Source organism: Leuciscus leuciscus (assembly GCF_965113295.1).
Source record: "Leuciscus leuciscus genome assembly, chromosome: 1".
Classification (NCBI taxonomy): domain Eukaryota; kingdom Metazoa; phylum Chordata; class Actinopteri; order Cypriniformes; family Leuciscidae; genus Leuciscus; species Leuciscus leuciscus.
In genome coordinates, this window is record NC_138725.1 from 26,580,279 (window position 1) to 26,598,641 (window position 18,363).

The window sequence follows — 18,363 nt, forward strand, 5'->3', positions numbered from 1 at the left end:
CTGGAAATGAACGAGGGTAAACACTTTTTTAGACCTGACTAAATGAAATTTAAGACCTAGGATGAAAATCTGGCCGTTTTTAAGACTTTTAAAGGCCTTAAATTTAAAGTTCAGAATTTTTTACTTTTTAAGACCCCGCACAAACCCTGTCAGTCACCTCAGCCACCTAGGGCTTCGGGTCAGCTAGGAAAAGAGCAAACTCACCCCCATGCCGAGGATCTCTTTTCTCGGTATGGAGCTGGACTCGATCAACATGACAGCGCGCCTCACCGAGGCCCGTGTCCAGTCAGTGTTGAACTGCGTGAGCACGCTCAGCTGCAGAAAAGCGACACCACTGAAACTTTTTCAGAGGCTCCTGGGGCATATGGCATCTGCAGCCGTGGTTACGCCGATCGGATTGCTTCATATGAGGCTGCTCCAACACTGGCTCCACGATCGAGTCCCGAGATGGGCGTGGCAGAGCGGCTCGTGCCGGGTCCAAGTTACCCCGCACTGTCACCAAACTCTCAGCTTGTGGTCGGACCCTTCATTCCTGCGGGCAGGTGTTCCCCTAGAACAAGTGTCCAGGCATTCTGTGGTCTCCACGGATGCCTCTGCCACCGGCTGGGGGGGGCCACGTACAACAGGCATGCAGCTTCAGGTCTGTGGACGGGGCCTCAACTGCATTGGCACATCAACTGCCTCGTGTTGTTAGCAGTATATCTTGCGCTGGGCCGCTTCAAGACACCGCTACTAGGCAAGCATATACTGGTCCGTACGGACAGCACTGCGACCGTTGCGTACATCAACCGTCAGGATGGTCTACGCTCCCACCGCATGTCACAAATCGCTCGCCATCTCCTACTTTGGAGTCAGAAGCATCTGAGGTCGCTTCGTGCCATTTATATTCCGGGCCTGCTCAACCGTGCAGCCGACCTAGACCAAAGTCTTTGACCCGTGCAGCAGAGAGAGGACCTGCTCTCTCAGAGACGGGGCACCCTATGACACCCATGTCCGGACCTCTGGAAACTCCATGTCTGGTCACTGGACGGGACGCAAAGGTTCCAGGTGACCTACCCCAGGTGATAGTTGAGACCATCACTTCCGCTAGAGCACCCTCTACGAGGCGCCTCTATGCATTGAAGTGGAACCTGTTCGTTGAGTAGTGTTCTTCTCACGAGGAAAACCCCCGAACTTGCTCGATCAGAACTGTGATTTCCTTCCTGCAAGCTGGGTTGGAGCGAAGGCTGTCTCCCTCCACCCTTAACCCCCTGTCTTATCAGTGCAAAAGAGAATCAAAATACTCTGTTGATTTTGATCTTACATAAAAGTGTTATACATCATTCGATCCTGTTGAGTGTCTTTTTTTTGTGTATACTCATAATAAAAACAAAGTGTTGTGCTTTTTGCCAAATAAAGAAAAATAAACATAATGCGAGTTCTGCCTTCTCTCTGTCAGTGAAGTCCATTCTGAAACGCATCCGAAAATGAACTGTAACTCAGCGAATACTCAGTCATGCAGACACAGAGTCACACGGGCATGAAGCTGGAATTCTTCTGGAATTAAATTAAGTAATTTATATAAAAAACAAATATTCTCAGTTTATGTAATCTGTATGAAAAGAGAGAGATATCAGTCATTCTCATTATAGCTCATTAAGTTTAATGCGAACACGCCCACGGAGAGCGCATGCTATTCAAATTAAAATGATCTGAGGCAATTCATGCAACACCCACATCAGCTGGATAAAACACACCAAGTTTAATAAGAATCATGTACTTTACGTGGTCTTGCTACGCTGTGAGAAATAATAGACACTCGAAGATGATAGGGCTTCCTGAAGTGATCCCAATTACGTCGTCACTTTCCTTCAGGGAATGAGGGTTAAATTAGAAACCGAGACGTTTTGGCAGTCATAACTATATATAACTTATATAAAGTTGTATATATAAAGTATACCAGTATATATGGTATTGCCGCTCATCACAACGGCTATCACCAGTTGCTAGGCGACAAAACCAGACTGTCCCATTGAACAACTCCCGGGACACAGCTAGCAACAATTTGTTAATGTGACAATACATTTTGTTAGTTTCATTTTCCAAATAACCAGTGGTGGAATGTACCAACATACATTTACTCTGGATTAAAGTATAATTTTGAAATAGGCTACTTTAGATTGTTATTCAACTCCACTTCATGTCAGAGGCAAATGTTGTACTTTTTATGAAGAACTGACTTTTACACATGGATATTAGATTATGATTTTAGATATTGTTTAAAAAAATATGAACAGTATATAATAGAAACACTAAAAATATGTCTTATAGATCAGGGATGGGTCCTGGAGGGCCGCTGTCCTGCAGAGTTTAGCTCATAGGACAGTTTTGCTATATGTTCAAATATTTTATGGTTTGATTTTTGAGTACGCAAGTTAATTTCTTTTATTCCTCCTCTTTCTGAGAACATCTCAGTGACTGGCAGCCGTCGACTGAGTCAGCCCTGCAAACCTGTTGGTGGACAGTGTAAATATGCACTGATCCCAGATGATGTCCCACCGGCAGAGGCTTTACCAGCGTCTCTATTGTGCAGCTCATCCCGGATCTCCTGCTCAGCTCAATAAAAGTCTACAGAATTTTTTTTTATTTCAATCTGTTTTATGTAGACTGTTAATTATTTAATTGTATACTCTTATTTAGTTTTTCATATTTTAAACGTAACTTATCTTGTAAATAGTTGTAAAAAGTACTGTAAGTAAAAATGTTTAGAACAATTTCTTTTGTATCAGATGTACAAATTCATTGACATGAAAATGACAGAATCATTTATTACATTTAAGTCATAACTTGCAATACAAAAATAAACAATTCACAGAAATTATTTTGTGTTCCATTTATAAACTATAACTCGCATAAAAATAGTGTATACGGTTGTTAAATTTACTTAATTTTAATTCACATAAGCAAAAGTTTATTTAATCTGTAAAGAAGAGAGAACAATCCGTTCATTCCCTCCCTGTTCTCCTGTGATCTCCTCTGTCTCTCTCTGAAACTTCATGTCCTCCCGAACTAGCTCCATCAGCTCCTCCTCTCGGTCTCGTTCCTCTCGGCCGCTGCTGTTCCTCGTTCTGTCCTTCGTGGCCTGGGGAAAGAAGGACGGTAGAAGGGTTGCCAGGTCTGTACAACAAAAGTCGCTCAAAAAACCCATCGGCTCTTTTCCATCGGGCGGCCGAATTCTCCACTGGATTTGTGCGTCTGAGGGATGTTTTGGGGGTGTTGGAGTGCCGAAATCATACTTACAGGGGTGGAAATCAACCCGCAAATTTTTTTTTTTACTGCGGCAACAACAACTTAAAAGTAGCCCAATTCCTTCGTCGCACCGCTGTGAAGCAATCGGCCTTCAAATGCAGCCTTTGGAGGATGCAGCCTCTGAATTGGGACACAGCTTTTGTTTCTCAGCACATAATGATGAACTACTTACTGTGATTTCAGACTGTGGTGATGTGGTTTCTCCACTGTATGGATCTTCATGTGTATCTTCAGGTGACTTTTAATAGAGAAACTCTTTCCACACTGATCACACGTGTGCGGCTTATCTCCAGTGTGGATCCTCTCATGTCTTTTCAGAGTTACTGAATAACTGAATCTCTTTTCACAGTGTGAACACTTGTAAGGGTTTTCTCCAGTGTGGATCCTCTCATGTGATTTCAGATTTGATGACTGACTGAATCTCTTGTCACAGTGTGAACACTTATAAGGTTTTTCTCCAGTGTGAATTCTATGGTGCAGTTTTAAACAGTTCGCTGTAATAAAAGTCTTTTCACACTCAAAGCACATGTACTCTCTCACACCAGTATGAGATTTCTCATGTCTATGTAAATGTTGCCACAGTGAAAAACTCTTTCCACACTCAGAACATGAATGTGGCTTCTCCTTCGTATGGACTGTCAGGTGTCTCTTCAGGGTTGATGACCCAATAAATGTTTTTCCACACTGATCACATGTGAACGGCTTCTCACCGGTGTGGATCCTCATGTGGTCCTTAAGATTTGATTTTAGTTTGAAGCTTTTCCCGCACTGATCACACGAGAACGGCTTCTCTCCGGTGTGGATCCTCATGTGGTCCTTAAGATTTGATTTTAGTTTGAAGCTTTTCCCGCACTGATCACACGTGAATGGCTTCTCTCCAGTGTGAACTCTCATGTGAATCTCAAGACTTTGTTTGGTTGAGAAACTCTTTCCACACTGTTGGCACGCATACGGCTTCTCTCCAGTGTGGATCTTCATGTGTTCCTTAAGATGTGATTTTTGTGTGAAGCTTTTCCCGCACTGATCACAAGTGAACGGCTTCTCTCCAGTGTGGATACTCATGTGAAGCTCAAGACCATCTTTGCGTGTGAAACTCTTTCCACACTGAGTGCAGGTGAAAGATTTCTTGGCTCTTCTTTTCTTTAAAAATGTATTTTTAGTCTTTGAGCGACTCAAAGGTTTTTCTCCAGGTTTGACATGATGTTCCTCCTTCACTTCACTCAGTTCTTCACTCAGTTCTCCACTCTCCTCCTTCACTTCACTCAGTTCTTCACTCTCCTCCTTCACTTCACTCAGTTCTTCACTCTCCTCCTTCACTTCACTCAGTTCTTCACTCTCCTCCTTCACTTCACTCAGTTCTTCACTCTCCTCCTTCACTTCACTCAGTTCTTCACTCAGTTCTTCACTCTCCTCCTTCACTTCACTCAGTTCTTCACTCTCCTCCTTCACTTCCATCAGGTCTGAAATGAAATGTGAAGAAAGAAAAATAATTTTATTTTAAAATGTATTTTTAGAACATAATAATAATTCAAAGAGAGAAATATAAAGTGAAAGGTCATAAAGGTGAGATCTGATGTAATAGCAGAAAGCAACAGCTATAAAATATTTCAACCACTTTTATGCATTTTTATAAATCAATTATACGTCCCTGAAACTTTTCATTATAAATGAGGTACATTGATATTCCAATTATTATTTTTCAAAGCATTATAGGCACAAATACTATGTTTCTGTAGTGAGAACTATTAAATATAGTTGATCAACGACACAATTATCTAACGTAATTTTAACATAAAAAAAAAAAAAAAAAATATATATATATATATATATATATATATATATATATATATATATATACATACAATAGTGCCATAATTCTGACACCAACTTTTAGACTGATATTTAATTTATTTTACGAAAAACTTGAATTATTAAGGGCCGGTCACACTAGACTCATCTTTCTGATTTGATTCCGATGATTTATCATTTGGATAAATATTGGGTACAGAATGTTAATTTTCCTCAAGAAACTCACCTAATACTGTACACAGAGAGCCCTGTCAGCTGGTATTATTATTAAATGTTAAAAATAACACCTCAAATTAAATATAATGTATATAATATATATAACGGCCGGCACACTCAATTTGGATGTTATACTCCTAACAAAGGAACTCTAGGAAGAGATTTCCTTACGAGGTGGAAACACATGATGACTATGTTTAGAATAGACGTACATTCCCATGTCTCATCCTACGCCTCTCCTAGCACACATGTACAGACACACCCTGACTTCACAAAATACATTACACAAATAAAAATACTGAAAATAACACAAAACAACATAATTTTAATCTTCAACAAAGTTTTGCGTAGAGCGGCAGTCGAGCTTGTGCCGGCCCTGGCTATACCTTGAATTTATGAAAGCATAATATCACAACCATTGCAGTGTCAATACTGGCGTGCACAGACTTCTCCACACAGGTTTACAGTCATTTTCAAATGAACAGCCCATGTTCAACCTACTCAGTTAATTTGAGTGGTGACTGATATTATAGGAGTGGCTTGATGCAGTTAACTTAAAGGTATAGCGGAGGATCTTTCCAAATTTTAGATAAGACCCGCCCCCTCCACTTTTTGAAAAGTTTGATTGATTCACCAGAATGATTGACAATCAGGAGGACCAATAGTATAGGTTACCCACCAGGAAGTAAAACATCCTACGCTATACCTTTAAGAAACTTTAATTAATACTGTCACGTAACAAATCTGCTTAAAAAATCTAATTAAATGAATTTCTCATTACAAATTTTTAAATGAAAATGTAAAGCCTGTACAAATCCTAGAAATCGATAAATGATTGGCAATCATGTATAAAAAAAAATATATTTTTTTATATTGTTTTGGTTGCTTGGATGTTTCCTTATAAATATCCAGAAATGTGTCATGCTTTTCGTCAGGTGTCTTTTTTAATTATATGATCTCATTACGTTGCCGTCAGAACAATCTTTAGCTTGTTCTAATTCAACAATTTTTTTATTAGTGAATTTTCTTAAAAACAGAGCATTTCTTAAAACTGTGCCACCCAGGAAGTGACATCATCTGGGCTCTTTCTACAGCATGGGAGGACAAGAAAATTCTCTCAATCCATTGTCTCAGTTTTTACACAAACTGTACCGTGTTGACCGCATACTAAGGTTATTATAAGAAGAATAATCTCAATAAATATGAATAACTTCTATAATTTATGAGAAATTTTACTTTATCAGAAACTGTAGTGTAGTTTACAGCATTATTTGAGAGATTTTCTTTCCTTGATTTGCCATGTACTTTATCTGATATACAGTATACAGTACATCTAAAACAATCCATATCGAATCGCAAGCTTGTGAATAGAAATCTAATCGAAAATTGAGAACTGTCAAAATGTTTGGTAACATGGTTGCAAAAAAATGTGAGCCAGTTATAATTGTAAAATAAAACAGCTAAAATATTTAGATGGACCTGATGTTGACAATCAATATAACAGTTTCTCAAACCTCCCTTTACTGACCATTTGTTGTAAACAAACAAGTTTGTACCATTTCCCATAGTGATAATAATATTTAGTTTGACCTGATGTTGACAATCAATATGAATAGTTCTCAAACTTCGCTTTACTGACCATTTTTGAAAAACAAAAATGAAACCATTTCATTTCATAGTTTAACTGTTTGTCTAAAAGTGATGAAGTGCTTGAATGTCTCTAACATGAATGTTCTTCAGCATCATGAATGAATGAAGAATAAACACCAACCTCTTTGTTCTTCAGTATCTTCAGTGTGTTTCATTCTGCAGGGTTCTGGATCACTCATGTTCTCACTGTCCTCTTTAATAAACTCAGTCTTTACAGATATCAGCTCTTCCTGATGCATTGTGCTCGTCTTCACTTGTAGCTGATGGGAATATTCCAGCATTTATTGGAGAATTACAGTGGGAGGAGCTTCACTGATGATGTGATTGCGGTGGGAGGAGCTTCACTGATGATGAATTCCACTGTGGGAGGGGCTTATCTGACCAAATCAAAAATATATCAGTTACTGAGTTTGTTTTTGTACTAAATATCACATCTAAGCATTTATGTCTGTTTGTCTGTCTATTGTAAAGTAACTGATGGTAATTCACAACTTATTTTTTTACTAACCTGAACATTATTCTGCTTCTTCGTTAAAATTAAGGGTGAAAAAAATATATATACTCCGATGCATCGCGATTTGCTTGATGTTACGCTTGCAGTGCACGGTCTCGCCCGCCGGTGTTTTCCTTACAAATGCTCTACGAAGACATCATTTATGTCTTTTGGAATAAAGTGGGATTATATATTAAAAATCGCTGACAGAAGGATGCTTTCAGTTTCAAATGCTGACGTGGGTTTGGTGAAGAGCGATCGCGGCTGAGGCTGTGAGAGACTCTGTAGTGGTGAAATGTTTTTGCATCTCAAAATTATTTCTGACGCGAAATTAGTGTAACAACAGTCAGTTATGTCTTAATGGATTAAACCGACAAACCACATCTTATACTTCATTAGTGCATTAGTGAATATCTCCTGCTGTCCATGATGTCATAGTAATAATCAAACAACAGTAAAGCTGAGAAAAAGAAAAAACACTCACAGATCTTGACTGGAAAACGTTAAGATAATCTTAAATACTAAAAGCACGTAATATGTTTCTTTGTTCCTCTTGATTATTTACTACTTGCTTTAATGCTTTCAAGCTAAATGTATTAATTTCAATTAAACGTTTCAATTGTAGTTATTTTAAAAAGTACTACAAATTATTACACATGTGATTATATAAAAAAAAATAAGATTTAAGTTGGTAAACTAATTAATTAATAAGAAAAAAGTAATCGGATCGTGACTCTCAGAATCGAATCGGATTCGTGAGGTGCCGAAAGATTCCCACCGCTAAGTAAAATATAGGCAGATATCTAGAAATACAGAAAAGAACACAAATAATGTATTGTACATTAAAAAATAAATATATATAATGGTCAGAAAAACGTACATATTTGTAACCAACAGATACCCTTAGTCTTAGACCAGTGAAATGAGCTTAAAGTGTAAATTTACAGGAGATCTGAAGACATCAGCATAATAAATGAGGTGAAAACAGGAACTATTGACGTGAAATGGGTAGAACTATATTTACTGCCCTAGTACAGCAGTTATCAGTTTAGAAGTATACATGTGAATTAAATGTGGGACAATGGCCTTCATCATCTCAGTATGCTAATGTATGCAGGGAATCGTCATTATGCAGATTGAGGACTGATGTGTCTCTTAATGCGGGCATACACTGTGCGATGTCTGTGCGATTTCAGCAAGGTACCTACTCACACTGAGCGAGTAGATCGCATACGATGTAAAAGCTAAAGCTCAAGATTTATGTGCTCACAATATAGAGAGCTGAAGTCCCTCCCCTTGCGGTGGACCACCATGGGACCTTATTTCGAAAAAATATTGTATGGTAGTCAATGGCGAGAGACAACAAATATTTTGATCTCGTTTGAATTGTGCCCTGAATTACACATATGATGTTTGTCAATTTAAAAGATACATTTTAAAGTCAAGAAAGTCGCAGTTTGATGTAAAACTGTTGAGGTATAAGACTGTGAAAATACGTAATTACAAAGACTACAAACCCAAAAGGCGCACATGTGACGTCATACCTTTTCTCTCAATGAATGAAGCTAACTTTACTGAAGCTAACGTCTGTCTTTTTATCTATAGTCTTAAGTTATAATCGTAACGTTACGCCGTCATGCCTGAATGTTTTGTACTAGACTGCACACATACGAGCAATGGACGGTGACGTACAAAGTGCGAGACGAGAGATGTAGTTCATTGAGTGATTTTCACATAAAACTAAATGTTTCTCTTCTGTTTTATGACAAACTGCGACTTTCTTGACTTTCATAATTATCTTTTAAATTGACAAACATCATGTGCAATTCAGGGCACAGTTCAGACGGAATAAAAAGATAAGTTGTCTCTCACCATACATATTTTTTCCGAAATAAGGTCCCATGAGCCGGAAGCGGAGGGGAGGGACTTAGGCTCTCTATACGGTCCGAACGTCGAGCTGCGACTTCACTGCTCACACTATACGTGTGAAATATGCGCGAATCAGTGCGATAAACCCTTGTGCCGGGTTGTTCCTATAGATTATATCATGTATCCAGAGATATTGTCAAAACAAGCATCAGCTATCAATATCAAGATGATTTAGCATTTCCAATTTATGTATTAAATTATTATTAGTATTATTGTATTATTATTATTATTAGTAGTAGTAGTAGTAGTACTATTAGGTAATGCCAAGGCTACACTTTATTATTAAATTGATAGGCTATTAAAATTAAATTGCCACGCAATAATTTCATAGCGCATCACGTCATAACCAACGCGCTGTGAGGATTAGGGTTGTCACTTTTGAGAAAAATCTAATTCGATCGGATATCGAATATCAAGCAATGTATTCGAATATATTCGAATATCTACGAGTAAAATGTAAAATGAAGTTAACGAACAACCTTGATCCATCAGAAAACGCCACATGGTCGCTGAGTTTCACTGTGCTTTATGAAGAGTTTTTCTTTTGTGTGAAAAAGCCGTTCGTGGGAGATGTGTTAAAAGATAGCGTAGTGCATTCATGATTAGGCTACCAGTATAATAATCCTCCTGGCGCTGGGTCTGAGTGAGTAATTTACTCTCTTACCTTTGTTCTTTGATTAACATTAATGACCAGTCGCTCGCGATCTGACACGCGTCACATTTTCTCACATCTCTACGTTCATTTAAGACTTAAAGGACACTCGACAAAACAGACATTTGGCATAATTTGTGTGTTGTGGTTTGTTCAAGCTCGAAAAAGAACTCGAAACTGACACATGTCTTTTCTGTGGGTCGTGTGTGTGTGTGTGTGCAGGAATTACAGCGCGGTCTCATTAGTCTTGTCGTTATCTTCCATTTTCAAACCATTATTCGCTTGATTTAGTCATGAGCCTATGCTACAATACGTTTATAGCGGCTGCTACTGGATGAGATGGAAAACAATAAAATAAAAAGCAAACGGTCTAATCATAGACTGTAAAAAATGCGCAAAACCGGATAGTTTATTTATAGTTCGATTTCGGATATTTCATGTCATGTTGGAATGCATATTCGAATATCAAATAAAAAGTGACAGCCCTAGTGAGGATAATTAAATATTACATAGTAGCTTACTCCTTGTTATTGAAAATTGACTAAAACATTTAGGTCGATTACAATAAATTATAAGCATATACTTAAAGCTACACTGAATAGGATTTACTCCCATCTAGCGGTGAAATTGTATATGACTACCAACTGAATATTACTTTTTAGCCCCTCCCATTCTGAAGAAGTTTTAGCTCATACGGTGGCCGTATTATTTTGTAAGGCCCGATATATTGGTCCAATTCCGGTTCGCCAATACACGGGGAAGGTTATCACGTGTTCTGTCCTCACTCATGCAAAGTATTTGTTGGTTAAATTTGCAATACATCTGTATTTTCACTCGTTTACTTCGTCTGACTCCATAAATTAAAGATTTTAATAATATCTGTGCCTCACTAAAAATGAGCGCAAAATCAGTTAGAATAATCACATGTAACAATTTAATATTTCAGATATCAGAGATCAATTCCACAATCAATTCAAATATCTATATCAAATATATATCAAAAATAAATATAAAATATAACATGGTAATACATGGTTACACCAAATAATCTTACCCAGCTTGTATCTGAGAGAGAGAGAGAGCGAGAGAGAGAGAGAGAGAGAAGAAGGGAAAGAGAGAGGGATAGAGAGAGAGAAACCACCTATCCCATTCGTGTCCAGCAAAGAAGAGAGCCAGAGAGCGGGAGCACACCTTCCTTTATCCTCCTGACCAGGTGACATGGGGGATGGGGGAGACCACCCTCAAATGGCTTAACCAGTTTTCTCTAAACTTCGATAAACCTTATTACCTTTTATTTTATCTATCTGGGTATGAGATATCTGTACCACTCACTTTGAAACATTTCAAATGACACCAAAAACATAACAGTCAATGATAAACATTCACATTCACCCATGTTCTTGTGTGAGTTCTTAGTTCTTTCTGAGAGGAAGTGAGGCTGTGTGGGGGAGGAATGTTAATTAGCCAGTAGGGCCCTTTTGTCTCAGATCAGGCCTACACCAGTATTTTCAGTCTTACAATTTCAAATCTGCCGGCAATCTCCCTCTCACATTTGTCACGGTGCCACTGCATGTAAAAACGCGAAAGGCGAGGCTTGTATGTCCCTCTTTGTCTAATGTATTTTCAAGATGGATGCGCAACATGGCTTCCGCCATTCGAACGACTCGCTCGTATGTATGCTAAATGGCAGATTATACACTTATGAGAAAACTTAATTAGTTGGTTGAAGTCAGTAGCGGCTTGTCAATAGAGGACGCTGGGGCGCCGCCCCCATCAAAATTCCGAAATATACATGTATACAAAATAGATATAAAAATGAAATAAAAATAAATAAAAATAGTTTACTCATACAATGTAAGTAGCAAGAGCCTCAGCATTTAATAAAAACTGGCTTTAATCGGTTAACTATTTTCTTTATTATAAGTTTCATGCGGTTTCATTTGAGGGACGCCGGACAAATGGGTGTCTATCTGAGTCCTTAAATTTCCGGGCAGCATGTGACCTGAAGCTGGTCTCTAATTGTTTTTTTAAAGATTCTCCTCCGGACGCAGGTCGCTGCATCCCTGGCGAATCAGAATTGTATACATGTTATTTTATCCAATCTGATTGGTTCTCGTCACCTGCCATTCAACTCAACGCTTTTTGCCACTACTGCGAGTGCGCGGGCGACACCGTCACTCTGATTGCGCCAAAACCTTGCTAGGCTGATCATTTTCGTAGAGAGAATGGCAGAAGTTAAAACAAATTCTGTCATTAATTTACAAAAAAAACCTTTCACAAGGCGTTCGCTGGAAAAAAAAGGATAAAGGATCTCGGACCGGACCAACCTGATTTACAGATCCAGCAGCAGGCCAGTGACAGAGGACGAAGCTACACCCGGAGCTTCACCTGCGCTTGTTATGAGAAACGGAGGTGGCTGGCTGGCTTTATTTACTTATTTGTTATGCTGTTCAATTCATTGCATTTTGATGTTCATGTCATGTATTTGTACTCAATATATAATCTAACTGTACTTATCTGTTCTGTTACAGATAGTAACTGAAGTGTAGATCACATTTGTACAATTATATGAAAAAAAAAGAAGATTGAAATAAATGATAAACTCTAAAACCTCAACTTTTATCTTTTTCAGGTTTGATTCTAATCATAATGTAACATTATTTGAAAAAACTAAATTTCAGAAAAAAAAAAGAAAAAAAACATTTTTATTGTTAGAATTGTGATTTCATAATATTTAGATATGTATCCAACTGGAAAAACTTAATGAAAAGATATTTCAGTTAGTCAAATAGCATATAATGGAGCTCTATAGCCATCTAGTAGCTAAAATTACCATTTTTTACTTTTAAAGCTACATTTTACTAAATATGGGCAAAAAGTTTACACTAAACCATGTAAAATTATCCATGTTATCCCCATGAATGAAATAGAGAATTTTTTTTTTTTTTATAAGGTGAATTTTACATGAAATGCTCTGCAATAATTAATCAATGAAAATTAAAAACAGCTTTATTTCAAAAAGATTGTTTAACAAATTAATAAAAGAGGCAAAGTGTGTATCGCAGGTGGCTTGGAAGATGTGGGTAATCGTTAATCCGTTTTGCAACACGAACTGGAGGTAAGCAACAGTAATTTGTAGTTCGCTTGAACTACAGAACTAAGATCTCCCTCTTTTATTCTGCAGATGAAACTTCTGTTTTCGCGCAGGCGCAGTGAGGGAAAAACACTGAGTTTAGGGGGATCGGTTCGTAGCTCTACTTCAACTGTGCGATATAAATTAGTCACGAGGAGCGACCAAAATTTCTGACATGCCAGAAATTCATCTGACCATCCGATTGCCCCTGTACACTGCACGACAAACGACGCACGACAAAGCTGAAAATCGGCCCGGCCCGACCCGAAAAAGAGTCGCACCAGTCAGAATTCAAAATCGGACGAGAATTCCCGCCTTTACACTAGGGATGGGCATTTTTCAAAAAATTACATTCGAATATTCGAGCTCACAGAAAACGAATATTCGAATATTCGTTTATTTACATAAGTTTATTGAGAAAGACGTTACTTCAAACAAACGTTAGTTTTGTTACCTATGAACATCTCTGGACAAGCCTATACGACTATATTAACAAGCTTATACATTTCATCCTTTGTATAATTGTTGAAAACATTAAACAATGTTTGCATACACAAAAACATAAGAAATACAACGCAGAGCGCACTAAAAAAATGACAATAAAGCAGGCTGCGGCAGCCACAATTATTGTACAGAACGTTTAGCTATACACTCAAGTCTGAATGTTATTGCGTTATTGTTTTACATGTTCTTGTTGAGGAAAACAAGCATATCAACATGCTCGGGTGACAGTCGGCATCTTAGTCTGTTAACAATAAGGCCGGCTGCAGAGAAAACGCGCTCCGCCGGCACAGATGTTGCAGGGACGCACAAATAACGGTGTGCTAAGCGGCCAAGTTTCTTGAAGCGCTTTGTGTTGTCTTGCCACCAATTCATAGGATCTTCATCTGGTGGAATACACGGTTCCATCAAGAACTGTTCCCACTCGTCTCGGCTTGACTCTCTGTAATCTTTGCCGAAGAACAGGCTCAGCCTTCTCCGATGACTGGGCACGGGCACTGACTCATCTCCGTCACTGGCGGGGACGCAGGCGGCGGCGGCGGCGGCAACTGCTGCACCCGCACCCCTCACATCAAAAGAAATACTTTGATATTGTTCAAAAAGTTTTTCTCTTACGGCTTCTCTCATGTTTTCGTCGAGGAACCTGAGGTGTTTGTGCCGAGGATCTAGAGCGGAAGCGAGAAGAGGCGTTTTCCCTGCGTTCTGCAAGTTCGCAATGTTTATTCGTTGCTTGAGAGATGCTGCAACTGTGTTTTTGAACTCATTCACTTTCTGTGATTCTCCACCGCTCATCTGAAGGTGTCTGTAGATGCAGATTAAATAACAAATAACTGAATATGAAAACTGAATTGTCTTATTCAGTATTGATTATTTCTATTTAATTTGTAAGTAATTTAAATAAATGATTAAAACAGTTGACTGAATTTCTTTCATTTACGTTTTATTCGTTTTTATAATGTAAATATTTAAATGGAAAGAACCCGACAGAATAATTAAAAAGAGACCAGTAATCAAATTAACTAGAACCAAATGCTACATTTATTCGTTCATGTGAATTATAATACGAACCTGGATAGAAGGCTTTGCACAAGTGGATACACCATGGAGACAGACACGTAGTTTTCGCCACCCAGTGCTTCACTTGCTATTTTCAGGGAATGGAGAACAGGTAATATTTCCTCAATTGTCTGCCAGTGATCATCGATCAACTCAAGAGTCTTAGCATCCGCCAGCTTGGTTGTGGTCCTGTCAGAGAGGACAGCAGTGATCGCCCAGCGTTGTTCATGCAAACGTGCGAGCATATCAGCAGCCGAATTCCAGCGTGTTTTGCAGTATTGCACAAGTTTGTGCGAAGGCAATTCCAGCTGTCTTTGTTTCTGTTTTAGTGCATTTGAGGCAATCGTGCTATGATGGAAATGTCCAACAAGTTTACTACATGCACCAATAAGTCTATTCATGCTTGCAGCTTTAAATCCATCATTAATGGCCAGCTGAAGTGTGTGCGCGAAGCAAGGTAGAGATTCCCAGTCCACGTCTCTGTTTGCAGCTACTATATTGCTAGCATTGTCATGCACGCACGCGACCACTTTGCCGTCCAAGCCCCATTGCTCTACTGACGTTTTCAAATAATCCGCCAGGTTGGCAGCGGAGTGTCGCTCTTCCAATGCTCGGGTTTGCAGAACACAACTGTTCACCTTACTATCAGCAATAAAATGACACGTTATAGTGACATATGACTCTGTAGTTAATGCTGTCCAACTGTCAGTTGTAATGGCCACGAACTCTACTGTCCCTAAAGTAGTTTTGAGTTCGGAAACCATGCATTCATATTGAAGCTCAATTCTCGCGGTTATGGTTTTCCGTGAGGGAGTGTTGTAATCTGGTTCAAGAAACTGTAAGACTTCCTTAAATCCATCTCCTTCAACGAAACTTAAAGGAAGCATATCTCTTGCGATCATTTTTGCTATGAGATGAGTGGTCTTCTCGGCTCGCTCGGGGGTACATCTGGGCCTTACGTTACCTGCAGTCGTGAAAGCAGTGATGGGTAGCTGTCTGTCTTCGCTTGACTGGTCAATAATGACGTTTCGGTGTTTGGATTTCATATGGCTCCTCATTGTGCTGGTGCTGTTATGATAACTCAATTTAATTTGACAAAGTTTGCACACGACATGTTGGTCATTTTGATCAAAGTAATTCCAGACTCCACTCCGTTTAGACGACGCCATTCTTCACACGCTGTCATCAAATGCACAGGCGCCACAGCGCCACCCAATGGATTTAGTTATAACTGTGAGTTTTAGTTTGCGTGACCATGATTTAAGAGGCATTCATTTCATTTACGCCCATCAGAGCAACCGTTTGCGATATTCGAATAGTGTTTTTATTTTTCGAATAATTATTGCAGATCGAATATTCGAATATTCGAATATTCGTGCACATCCCTACTTTACACACATCTGTGCCATTTGCTTCACGGGACACACACACACTTAAAGGAGAACTCCAGTCAATTTTAACATTGAGCTAATTTTTTTGTAAATTTGGAGTGCTGTCAATACAGAGAACAACGAACAACAAGTAGTCGATTGTCGAGTTCACGCGCATAGGTTTAGTTACCTATGATCACGCGCGTGAACTCGACAATCGACTACTTTGGACTTCGACCGAAAACAGGATGTAAATACAGGAATTTGCGCTGGCTTAAATAACATCATTTTTATTCTTATCTTTCACATCTACTGCAGTCAGATTCACTCGTGTTCACTCTTAAGGAATCACTCACATTGGCTGTGCACTTGTAATGACACATCAAGGATATTAAGAGGCTAAAAGCAGGTTTAAACATTGCCCCATTGAAGTCAACAGGGTGCAAATTTTAAAAAGAGGATAACACGGTGTAGGCAACACCGATTTTTGTCGTTGTTCTCTGTATTGACAGCACTCCAATTTTACAACAAAAAAAAAATGAGCTCAATGTTAAAATTGACCGGAGTTCTCCTTTAATGGAGTCGGATTACTTATATTGGAGTCAGAGATAATTACATGCTTAATCATAAAAAAAACATTAGTTTTCACATGATTTACCTTTATTCTGCACAGCTGTGTCCCTCCTCGCAAACCGATTGATGAGTTCCTGGTTTTAAGAAGCCTCTCCCTCAGAAATACACGACGGGCTCTGATTGGTCAGCTTGGCCCAGTGTGTGTTGTGATTCGCTAAGCGCCTAGTTCACGCTGTCCGGAAACGTCACGTCCGTTACCATAACAGCGGTTGCATGTGCTCCGGTGTGTTTTAAACACAGGCGTCAATATTACCTTATCAGTTTCAGCCTGAATCAGACTTAGAGAATATTAGTGGAGAGGAATCGAGCAGAACTTGCGCACGAACGGCTGTTACAGGACGTTTCAGAAAGGTATGTTTTTTTTGTGTTTTTGTGTAGTTGTCTCAAACTTTTTATATACGCGGTTATTTGTAAATGCTAATGCTTATGCTACTCTTTATGTTACAACACGCAAATACAATTGAGTAACGTTGCATACAATCGTTCGTTTAAACTCAATATTACAATCCTCGATGGGATGAGTTGACCCAGAGAGAATGTTAAGAGGGTTTGTGACTTCAAGGATCAGAGCGGAGTTTTTTTTTGTTTTAAATTGACAAAAAATCTGGTTGTTTTTATGGAAACATGGGGTTTAAGCGAAGTCTTGTGTTCTATAGATAATGAGGAAGACCTAATTCTAAATTGTTAAATATGTTGGTAGGTAATTTTTTAGATATGTTGTGTAGCAATATATTCTTGCAGTTTTATTGTATTTTTATTTAATTTTTTTTGGAGTGTTTTGATACATGTTGTGATTTTGTGAGGTGTTTGTTCAATTGTAAAAAAAACATACCCAAAAAAGAAAAATAATTTCTTTTTTTGTACAAATAAATAGATTCAAACGTCTCTCTCTCTCACACTCTCTCTCTCTCACTCTCTCTCTCTCACTCACACTCTCTCACTCACTCTCACTCTCACACACACACACTCTACAAAACAAATGTAGCAAAATATCTGTCGTCAGAATATGAGCACATTACGAGACTAACCATGGTTTACCTCAGTAAAGAAAATGTTTACACACAGAACCATGTTTAATGTAACGTTCCTGTAGCCATGATATAATTATTTTATGCCGTGTTTCAGACTTATCCCTTGATAAAACATGAACAAATACATACAGTGAATTAGAGTATTTGTATAATCTGACATACATTTGACAGTAATATATTATTTAGCCGAAAAGTGCAACAGTAACTTATACTCAATCCAAGTAACGTACTAGTCCTTTAAAGCACTAGCCTAAGTGCAGCCACAGTGTAGTGAAATAAGAGACTTGAGTAATAGAGTACACTAATAAACCTCAACTGAACAATTAAAGGTTAGTTCACCCAATAATTAAAATTCTGTCAGTAATATTACTCACCCTTGTGTTTTTCCAACCCATTAAGACTTTCGTTCATCTTCAGAACACAAATTAAGATATTTTTGATGAAATCTGAGAGCTGTCTCGCTCCTCCATAGGCTTCTCTGTAATTGAAACTTGCCGGTGAGAAAGTTAGTAAAGACGATGTTTAAAATATACCAAGTGACTACAGTGGATCAACCATATGTTTATCAAGCGACAAGAATACTTTTTGTGTGAAAAACAAAA

General features: G+C 38.5%; 2 protein-coding genes and 1 long non-coding RNA gene across 13 annotated transcripts in view; 1 reads left to right on the forward strand and 2 right to left on the reverse strand.

Moving 5' to 3' along the window:
* Positions 1 to 2,836: 2,836 nt before the first annotated feature.
* LOC309500108 (uncharacterized protein) overlaps positions 2,837 to 18,363 on the reverse strand; it is a 62,839-nt gene continuing 47,312 nt past the window's right edge. The window contains exons 1-4 of one of the 7 annotated variants that reach the window (XM_082171671.1): positions 16,756 to 16,820; positions 7,085 to 7,340; positions 3,461 to 4,718; positions 2,841 to 3,121 (exon numbers count right to left, since the gene is read on the reverse strand). In XM_082171671.1, the coding sequence (XP_082027797.1) occupies positions 3,058 to 3,121; positions 3,461 to 4,718; positions 7,085 to 7,244 (1,482 nt within the window). In that variant the 5' untranslated portion in view covers positions 7,245 to 7,340; positions 16,756 to 16,820 and the 3' untranslated portion in view covers positions 2,841 to 3,057. Of the gene's footprint in view, positions 3,122 to 3,460; positions 4,749 to 7,084; positions 7,341 to 16,755; positions 16,821 to 18,363 lie in introns of those variants that run through there. The other 6 variants (XM_082171667.1, XM_082171668.1, XM_082171673.1 and 3 more) reach the window with 6 other exon arrangements.
* On the reverse strand, positions 7,350 to 16,730 carry LOC309503788. The gene is made up of 3 exons (XR_014207861.1): positions 14,740 to 16,730; positions 12,374 to 14,473; positions 7,350 to 12,149 (listed from the first exon to the last, which is right to left on the reverse strand). It is a non-coding gene; the product is annotated as an uncharacterized lncRNA (long non-coding RNA).
* The window catches only part of LOC309500383 (uncharacterized protein), a 29,302-nt gene continuing 27,841 nt past the window's right edge, over positions 16,903 to 18,363 (forward strand). For 4 of the 5 annotated variants that reach the window (XM_082172010.1, XM_082172006.1, XM_082172008.1 and 1 more), the window contains exon 1: positions 16,904 to 17,081. The gene's annotated coding sequence lies outside the window, so the exon portion shown is untranslated. Of the gene's footprint in view, positions 17,082 to 18,363 lie in introns of all 5 variants that reach the window. The other variant, XM_082172009.1, reaches the window with a different exon arrangement.